General features: G+C 36.7%; 1 protein-coding gene across 1 annotated transcript; it reads left to right on the top strand.

The window, feature by feature from the left end:
• The first annotated feature begins 202 nt into the window (after positions 1-202).
• Positions 203-9,910, top strand: LOC143360345 (uncharacterized). Its single transcript, XM_076799082.1, has 2 exons — positions 203-278; positions 9,530-9,910. The coding sequence occupies exons 1-2, from the start codon at positions 264-266 to the stop codon at positions 9,758-9,760; spliced, it is 246 nt and encodes an 81-aa protein (XP_076655197.1). The 5' UTR covers positions 203-263; the 3' UTR covers positions 9,761-9,910.
• The last annotated feature ends 282 nt before the right edge of the window (positions 9,911-10,192 follow it).

Here is a 10,192-nt window from a genome sequence, read left to right as displayed (position 1 = left end):
CGAGTTATGCGCGCAGAACATTTCTCCGGGTTTGCTGATGCAGGTCTTCAGCTTCTGCAGGGATTTATGCAGCCTTCTGTGGTCTCGCCTCGCTGTTATAGTCTATTTTAGTCTTTAGTACTATGCCGAGGACTGCTGATTGTTTTAATTCTTCGCTTCGGGAATTCTCTGTATTGTTGTGGTTCGATTTTATAGTGGGATGTTGCGGCGCGAGGCTTTCCCGTAGGCTGAATTGGGTCAACTGTTGTGGAGTTTATTGTTGTATGTCTTCAGCCTCTGTGAGTAGCTCTGGGAAAGGAAAAGAAAATTGTTTGATGTCGAATAAAGTAAGAATAGGTCTGCCTTGCGATAAATTAAGAGAATTCTGTGGAATCGAACAAACGAAAAATTAATCAGTATTACTAGACTGCGGATGTTTATGCAAAATAAACGTTTTCTACTTGAATTACGACAAACTGGAGTCAGATGGATGTTTATTTTCTTTTTTAATATGTTCAATAGGTTGAAGATAATATAACAGTACTTTTAGATTCTTTTAATGCTTTTTATGTTTTGAATTATACCTACTCATTTTTGTCGTAAATGCATAAAACCCGTAGTCTAAATATTACTAATAATTCCGACAAAAAAGGAAGAATGGCTGCTTACACATTTCGATTCGAAATGAAAAATTATTCAATATTACTGATAATTCCGACAAAAAAGGAAGAATGGCTGCTTACACATTTCGATTCCTAGTCCGAGAGATTCCGTCGCAGAGAGAATTCTGTGAAATTGAACAATTGAAAAATTATTCAATATCAATAATAGTTCCGACAATAGAGAAAGAATTCATAGCGCATAGCCGCACGGACGCGGGCGACTTTAAACAATAATAACGCGTGACATTGGACGAGATTGGAAATAATTCTTGCACGATTGTGTAGAAGAAAGTATGCTAAAAATACTCCATTTTGTAAAATTCTACGATCTCGTATGATACAGAAGATATTCCTTGCGAAGTCTTAAGAATTTAGAAAATTTTCTGCATTGCATTTGGCATAACATGTTCAATACATTACGAATAGTAATTTTTAATCGACAACGGTAATTTACAGCTCAAAGATAAACCTTTCATTAAAAAAAAAAAAATTGGAAGGAAAATATTAAAAAGGATCGCCAGGGCATCTCAAAGAAGAAAAGCAATGTTTTCCATGAGAAAGGAAAACTGTTCAAAACTTCCAACTTTGACCGTTTATTACAGTAATGGTATTTATTAGATTTTATTAATTTTTTCATTTTCAATGGATATTTCGAAAGCAATAAGCATTCAACATAAGTCAATACGAGACAGTTGATTTTTTGGCAAAATGTCATTTCGCGTTTTCGACCACTTTGGGTCGGTTCGAAACCGGATTCCGAAATTGTGTGAAAAATGTTGCCGGCGTTGTGTGCACGCAAGTCTCTGCGCCCCGAATCGCAATTAACAAGTTCAATCAGCGGAGCGGCGATTGATCAATTGAAACGGAACAACGCCGAGCGGGTAGGGGGCGGGGAAGAGGGCGAGGCCGAAAAAAAAAAAAATCAGCGCGCGTTCTGCTAACGAATGGCAATTAGATTTTAAAGTGGAATTCACAGATGGTTAATCAAAAGCCTCGCCGGGACGCGAAAAACAAACGTGACTTCCGATCGCGCACCACCGGGGCCGAGGCCCCGAGGCTTAACATGACAGAGCCAGTAATTGAGTTTCAAAGTTTAATTCGGAGAGCGTTAATCAAAAGCTTCGGGCGGAATAACTTGACGAATAGGAATTAAACGCGGCCGGGGACTCGGCTCCGAGCCAATCAAAACGTCGCGGTGGTGTACGTATATACATATAAGAACGAGGAATGGCGCTTCCCAAGAAACACGAATCAAAGATCCACAATTGAAAATCAAAGTTTCGCCCCCCCCCCCCGTATATATTAAAACCTCTGATGAAGTTTTGTTAATCAGAACGTTACCTCGAAACGAGCTAATCGAATTCAACAGTCGGAACTGACCCCATGTTTAATTTTCAGGAGACATTTTCCGCTTGATAAACCTGTTCATAAATTGCTTAATTACATTTCCAAGTAGCAAATTTCGTTTACTGGTAATTGGAGGAAGCTTGTGGCAATGGAAATTGAATTTTAGGGGAAGAGAAAATTAAAATATTTCAGGGGTAGTATAAATATAGGGAATACAGGATTAATTATTACGCTACGCATTTTTATGCAAAATGAAAATTATTTGGATCGATTGTAATGCACAGGAGAAAAATAGAAATTTCATTTTAATCATTTTATTAAGCTAGGATTATTGGAGCTTTTAAGTTCTTTTGACCTGCCTCTTTTGTCTTAAATTGCACGTACTCATTTTTATCATAAGTGCATAAAATCCACATCAATTATATGGTAAATTCGAATCGAATATTCATAATAGAAAATCAAAGTTTGACTCGTGTGCAATGATCAACTTGTAAAATTAATATAGAATATATACGAAAATGTAGAACAAAGTATAAAATATGTACAACAAGTCTCGTAAATGAAGGAGCAGGCTCGTAATAGTGTAACCGAATTCGGAAGTCGTAACACGGATCGTTAAATTTTTAATAAACCCGAAGTAGACGAGCATGTGATAAGAAGATTAAGCATCTAGCTTGACGCGGGTTAGCCGGCTTAAGCATAGAAGCCGTCTAACAAGTTCTAATGAAAACGGATTATCGGGAGAATAATTGAACTCGGAAGCTAGAATCTTGGATCTAGATACTGCGGCAACGTGTTCGAAGCGTTTAAACGAGAGCCCGAGGTGTAATTGAAACAGTAGTAAGCTAATTGAGGATCCTGTTTCATTTCTGATACGTGTCCATTTTTAAAACGTCAGAAATAATTTACGCGGACAAACGTTCCTCCTTCACCTCTACCATAACGAATATACAGTCTGTTTAAATCCATCGTATTACTATTATGATTTTGGAAAAATTATCCACGCATATTTTAAAATTAAGAAGCACATTTTAAAGAGAACACAATTCATAAAAACATAATAGAGTGAAAAGGTAGCATATTTTCAAAGAGGTACCATTTTCAAAGAGATATTAAAAAAAAAATAAGGCAGCAAATTTTAAAGAGAACACAATTCATAAAAACATAATAGAGTGAAAAGGTAGCATATTTTCAAAGAGGTACCATTTTCAAAGAGATATTAAAAAAAAATAAGGCAGCAAATTTTATGGAGTACACAATTCATAAAAACATAATAGAATAAAAAGGTAGCACATTTTCAAACAGCTACCATTTTCAAAGAGGTATTAAAAAAAATAATGCAGCAAATTTTAAAGAGAACACAATTCATAAAAACATAATAGAGTAAAAAGGTAGCACATTTTCAAACAGCTACCATTTTCAAAGAGATATTAAAAAAGAAATAATGCAGCAAATTTTAAAGAGAACACAATTCATAAAAACATAATAGAGTAAAAAGGCAGCACATTTTTTCAAACAGCTATCATTTTCAAAGAGATATTTAAAAAAAAGTAATGCAGCAAATTTTAAAGAGAACACAATCCATAAAAACATAATAGAGTGAAAAGGTAGCATATTTTCAAACAGTTACCATTTTCAAAGAGATATTAAAAGAGAAATAATGCAGCAAATTTTAAAGAGCACACAACTCATAAAAACATAATAAAGTAAAAGGATAGAATATTTTCAAAGAGTTACCACTTTCAAAGAGATATAAAAAAAATAATGCAGTAAATTTTAAACGAAAAGATTAAATAGCAAGTTTTTAAAAGGAAAGAAAAATGATTAAGCAGACTTTAAGGAATTTGCCCAGAAATTTTTGCACATGTTAATTGCGTTGCAGTGAAAAATGCATTTTCGAAAATTGGTACCGCTTCCGGGGGTTCCTTTAGATCCGTGCCGTTGTTAAAGCGACAAATTGAAATTCCTCGCGGCGTTTAAAAGGAGATAAATTTGCGGAGGGGTGCGCGGGGGTGGATATTTTATTGCCGGTTCGACGCACGTCGATCGAGACGCAATAAAAAATTTGCATCCGGGTCCCCGAAACTTCTCGAATAGAAGTTCCACTGCGAGAGGGGCAATCTGAAGGCTGCACGTCCGCGAATTTCCGAAGAAGATAAATGTTTATCGTGGCGCGGGAGCGGAAGTGGAAAAAGTTAAAGTGGCCGGGGAGAGTCTGTGGAAACTTACCGTCGGAGGGGTAGGGGTGGGGTGGGGAGGGGAGGAGGAGGGGAGGGGCGTGCTTAAACTTCCCCGAACAGAAATAGAAGACGGTAACCGGGACTTTTTTCCAGCCATAAAAGTAGCAATTCCTGTATTACGAGCTCGTCAGAATTATTGTTCCCCCTCCACCGGCCCCCGGCTCTGTAGGGGGAAGAGAAACTCGGCCAATATTTCCAGCGTAAAACAGGAGATTCCGAAGGACGTGGAAACCATCTAGAAACTACCCTCGTAAAATGCAATTCCCTTCCGAGCACCCCCGTTCGCCCGTTCCCTTCAAATAATTACTTACTTGTTGGAAAACTTCCCCCTTACGGGGTTGATGTCTTCGGTTTGCTGCTGGTGGCGCCATCTTGCGCGAAAAATCGCGCTTATCCAACTTCTCCTTGCATCCTCCCTATTTTAAACAGAGGAATCCATTTTATAAGACACTTTCATCTCTATTAACACGACAGTAACATAATTTAATTTTTATTCCAACTTTGGTCTCGTAAATTGCAAACTTAGTTGCAAGAGTTGAACAGTTCTGTGCATTTTCTTAATTTGCAATGTGAGAAATACATTTTTTAAAACATACTTTGTCAAGAAGTACATTTTTTAAGACATTTACGAAATACAGTTTTTAAGACATACTTTTTTAAGAAATACATTCTTTAAGGCATTTATGAAATACAGTTTTTAATTTCATTTTTCGAATTCTGATTTAATAAATTGTATGTTTGGTTCGATTGTTCAATTTCCAGAGAGAGTAACAATTTTTGTAAGACATTTTTCACCTGATCAAAATGCAGTACTGCAAGTTAGTTTTTATTCTAATTTCTTTTTTTTTTAACTGTAGATACGTGTGCTTAGGGTATTTATTATCTACTCTTAGTTGTTCATTTGTGGTTCGTGCATTCGCTCACTTAGCGAAGGGTGGTATAAATTTAACATTTTCGACTCGATAAGACTAAAGAACATTATTCCTTACTTAATTTTCATGGAATAAATTGTACCTTTTGGTTAGGTTATTCCTAGCAAATTATAGTTGGTAAGTCAGCCCAGATATTAAGATTGTTAATTCAATGAAACTCGGGGGCAATGACGATTAATTTTAATTTAACCTTCACTTTTCTAGATTGCATTATACTTCTGTTCGGCTTGTTTATTGCACTCTGTTCGTCGGTCGGCGTACATTTATACAAATTGATATTTTTCAACGTAATTTACATAAAGGGGATTTAAATGGAGATTCATGGCCGTTGTTAAGGGTTTTACGAGGTTCGCCATACAGGAGAAACTTTATTAATCTTTATTAAAGCTTTATGGCACTGCGCGACTATGTACGTTTCTACGTGGCGTAAGTGAAAGATAAATGTAACATTTTTTTTTATTATCGAGGCATACGAATAGTATGATTTAAATTTAGTATCGCGATATCCATTCCCGGGGTAGAACGTTCTTACCTATAAAAGAAATACTAAAAACTTTACTGCAAATATCGTAAAGTGTACCTTTTTCTACTCTTTCATGTCACAATTTAGTGCGCCGAATTTATGCCGCATGAATTCCAGAGGAAACTACAAAAAATCATTTGCTGTAACCCCCGTGAAATTCCCAATTTCCCGTCACATCAGCAAACAGATTCAGTAATAATTGGATTTGCAAAAAGAACATATTCTGATCTAACAAACATTGTCAGAACGTAACAGAATTGCCACATCAATGTAAATGGAGCTGCAAATCTTTTTAGGGCTACAATGAGACACTTATGTGCCCACACATTCTTCTAATAAATTATTGACATACATCTGTTCAATTTTCTTGATAGATTTTGTATTGATGGTCTTCTGTAATACATTTTGCAAATCGTAATTGCAAGATCAAATCAAATAATCGCAATAGGCATCACCAACTGTATAGTATTTTTTCCTTTAACGGCTTTAAACGATAAATTCCGCCCAATTTAGTTCAGACATGGCCGAATAAATGAAAATATAAAAACGACGAGATATAATATTTTTGTACTCATTTTTTAAGAACCAAATTCTGTCTCATTTAATTCAGACACAGTGCACAAATAAATATAGAAGAAAATCGAATAAAATGAAACAAACTATAAAACTGCCAGTATAAATAAATAAAAATAATAGTTACAACTCTTCTCATTAAAACAAATAGAATCCCAATTTAGTCAAAGGTACATAATCGTTGACACAGTGACCGAATAAATATAGAAGAAAATCGAATAAAACAAACTATAAAACTGCCGGTATAAATAAATAAAGATAATAGTTACAACTCTTCTCATTAAAACAAATAGAATCCCAATTTAGTCAAAAGTACAGAATCGTCGACACAGTGAACGAATAAATATAGAAGAAAATCGAATAAAACAAACTATAAAACTGCCGGTATAAATAAATAAAAATAATAGTTACAACTCTTCCCATTAAAACAAATAGAATCCCAATTCAGTCTAAGGTACATAATCGTCGACACAGTGAACGAATAAATATAGAAGAAAATCGAATAGAACAAAACAAACTATAAAACTGCCGGTATAAATAAATAAAAATAATAGTTACAACTCTTCTCATTAAAACAAATACAATCCCAATTCAGTCTAAGGTACATAATCGTCGACACAGTGAACGAATAAATATAGAAGAAAATCGAATAAAACAAACTATAAAACTGCCGGTATAAATAAATAAAAATAATAGTTACAACTCTTCCCATTAAAACGAATAGAATCCCAATTTAGTCAAAGGTACATAATCGTCGACACAGTGACCGAATAAATATAGAAGAAACTCGAATAGAACAAAACAAACTATAAAACTGCCGGTATAAATAAATAAAAATAATAGTTACAACTCTTCTCATTAAAGCGAATAGAATCCCAATTTAGTAAAAAGGTACAGAATCGTCGAATTAATATGAAAGAGAATACGTCGACTTAAGCGTTTGAATTTCGCGGGCCGCCAGAGTTTTAGGGGATGATTTTAAAAAACAAAGCAAGGGGGACTGGGGGGGGGGGAATGTTTTCCAAACGATTGAGCGACGAACGGGAACAACAGAGACAACGGGAGGCGAAGTTTTCGAGTAAGTGTACCGGCAACGCACCGGAGTCCTGTATTTTGGCCATTGAACCTCGCCGAGTTGGCCGCGGTTGGCACGGGGGTGAATCTGGCGATGGGGGATGGGAATCCTTAGTAACAGTGTAATGCCGAGTATTGATTTCGGTAGGGGGCTGGCTTTAGGCTTGTGTTACATGTGTATACACGGCGTCCTACAAACATCGGTCGACCGGAGCAAACGTTTCGAGATCGAGGGCCGTGATTAAAGCCCGGGCTTTTCCACCGTGTGTCGGCCCGACGACAGCCCGAGACCCGGGACCGGAATCGCTGCTAATTAGCTCACGATAAGCGGAAAAATAAGGAACGCTGATTCGGATTTGTTCCGCCATTAATTGCGCCCTTGGAACCACTCCTTTCGCCGGAAGACTTTCGCTCTTTTGTCGCCAAACAATCATATACACGGTGGCGAATTTTTAATAGCAGTAATTACGAAGTGGTCTGAGATACTTTGGGAATTTTTTGGAATTTTTGCTACGCCCCTGTTGCGAGTTTTTGCACGATAGACTATGATATCTTTTATATTGAATTTTGGGGCTATTAAAATTGAAAATGTTTAGAAATTATTTTAACATTTTATGGAGATCTGTAACTGTCCATTAACAGAGGGAGGATAAAATTATATAGAAGTTGATGTATGTTTAACAGTAATTGAATATTGGACCGTTGATTTTGACAAATATACAAATTATTTGATATCTCATTTTTTTTTTAAATGGACTTACACCACTTTCAAAATGAACGGTCCACATTTTTGTAAATATTGTGGAGCTGATTTTAATTTTAGTATTTAGGTTCCATTGTATTTTCATTGACACTAAATATGTTAAATAAATTTGAAAATAGTCAGAAGGTGTTGGAATATGATTTATATCTCCAATTATCGATTTACGGAGACGGAAAAAATTATTTAGAATGTAGGTAATGATATTAGACTACGTTTTAAATTTTGTTGATGTTTTGTTTGTTTGAAAAGATATTTTTAAACCACACGCTTTAATTTTCAAGACGACGGAACACGCTGTGACCCTTCCAGTCGTGGTTATACATTTTTCTGTTGCGAATTTTTCGCGAACAATAGCCTGCCTCGTCTAGAACAATAGGGGCTCGCGAGATAGACGATGGTTGACAGTAAGTAATATCTCTCCCGAGTGAATTTTAGTGGAAGCTCGGTTGTAAAATACGGTTTGACGATTCAGAATCCTCTGTTTGACTCGAACGATGCGTGACTGCAGGGCTCAAGAGCTTTTTGTCGAACGGGGAATAAAGAGTTTAGCAAATGGACGTATCGAGTTTTCGGAAGCGGTTTGCTCGACCGGGCCGAGCACTTTTCTAAATGGAATATTCGATCTCCTGTCGGGAATCTCTTTGCCGATCTTGCGATCTTTAACGATCACTTCGTTGATTCCTAAAAAGATTTCTTTACAATCACTATATAAAACACACAGTGGACTTACAGTGAATTCTCGATATATGTCAACAACTTTCCAGCGACATATACCGTACAGTGCGACGTTCATCATCCAGGCCTTGGCGACATATACAGGGTGTTTCACCTAACTCGAGCATCTAAAATATCTGACTTGTTTTTTATTATAGAAAAAAATTGCAGAGGAAAACATTAGTTGGTTCAGAGGAGCAAATGTTATGATAGGCAAAAAGATTCGTTCAAGGTTATATTTTTTGAGATTTCGAGGTCATAGAAGTTTTTTTAAATGAAGTGATATATTTTTATTATCGCTGTATGATAGCCAAGGTCAAGGCGAATCCAACGACCTGTAATGTTATGACCTTCGCGTGACCTTGAGTTTGTTTGAGTTTGACCTTTTACTTTTATGAATTTCTCGTACTCAAGGTCACGTGAAGGTCATAATATTACAGGTCGTTGGATTCGTCTTGACCTATCATACAGCGATAACAAAAATATATCGTTCCATTTAGAAAAAACTTCGATGACCTCGAAATCTCAAAAAATATAACCTTGAACAAATTGAATGAGGAATAAAAATATGTTTTAGCGAATTAAATATGCAAGACGAATGAAAGATTTCAAGAGGACATTTTTTGCGTGCGATTATCATGAGTTGGTGTTGGAAAAAGTGTGTTGGGGAGTGGTGGACGATGACGGAAAGTGATTTTGATTGACTCGGTGTCATATTTCAGATGATACCAGACACGGAAAGCGTATGTCAGACTTCGGAAGCTGCGGTCAGGAGTACGGACGTGTATCCGAAGATTAAGAACACACCGGAAGGGGAAGCGGCCTCGGTGACCGCGTGGAAACGATATCAGCAACTGGTGGCGATCGTCGAGTCCAGGGGCGGAAAGTTCAACCGGAAGTCGATGATCGAGGCAATCTTTCGCGGGAACGATATCGTCTACGCGAGTCACTGATCTCATCGATCGGGAGCGCCGAATCTCGATCCTGCAATCTTCTACCAAAGCACAGAGTTCTATATCGTACAGTGGCGTGGAAACATCGTGATTTAAGCTCGAACAAACATGGCGGATACGTTCATTATCGCAATGGGACGAGATCTTGGACAGCCACGATGCCTTTTGAGCGCTGCAACTATTTTCATGTAGACAGATAAGCAACGATAATGTTAGGGAACTGTTCCGGAATATTTAGTCATCCTTTGTCAACGGGAAATGTTTTGTAAACAATCGAGGGATCGATGGCGGAAATGATCCTTGTCAAATTCTATTTGAATAAGTAGATCGGTGGACTTTATGCGTTCTAGACAAACAGATTTCCACGAGTTTTTTGTGCTCCTAATTTAATTTCTGGACTGAAAAAAATCCAAAATTACTTACAGCTTTTGC

Source organism: Halictus rubicundus, chromosome 1, assembly GCF_050948215.1.
Source record: "Halictus rubicundus isolate RS-2024b chromosome 1, iyHalRubi1_principal, whole genome shotgun sequence".
Classification (NCBI taxonomy): Eukaryota; Metazoa; Arthropoda; class Insecta; order Hymenoptera; family Halictidae; genus Halictus; species Halictus rubicundus.
This window is presented reverse-complemented; position numbering and strand designations above follow the sequence as displayed.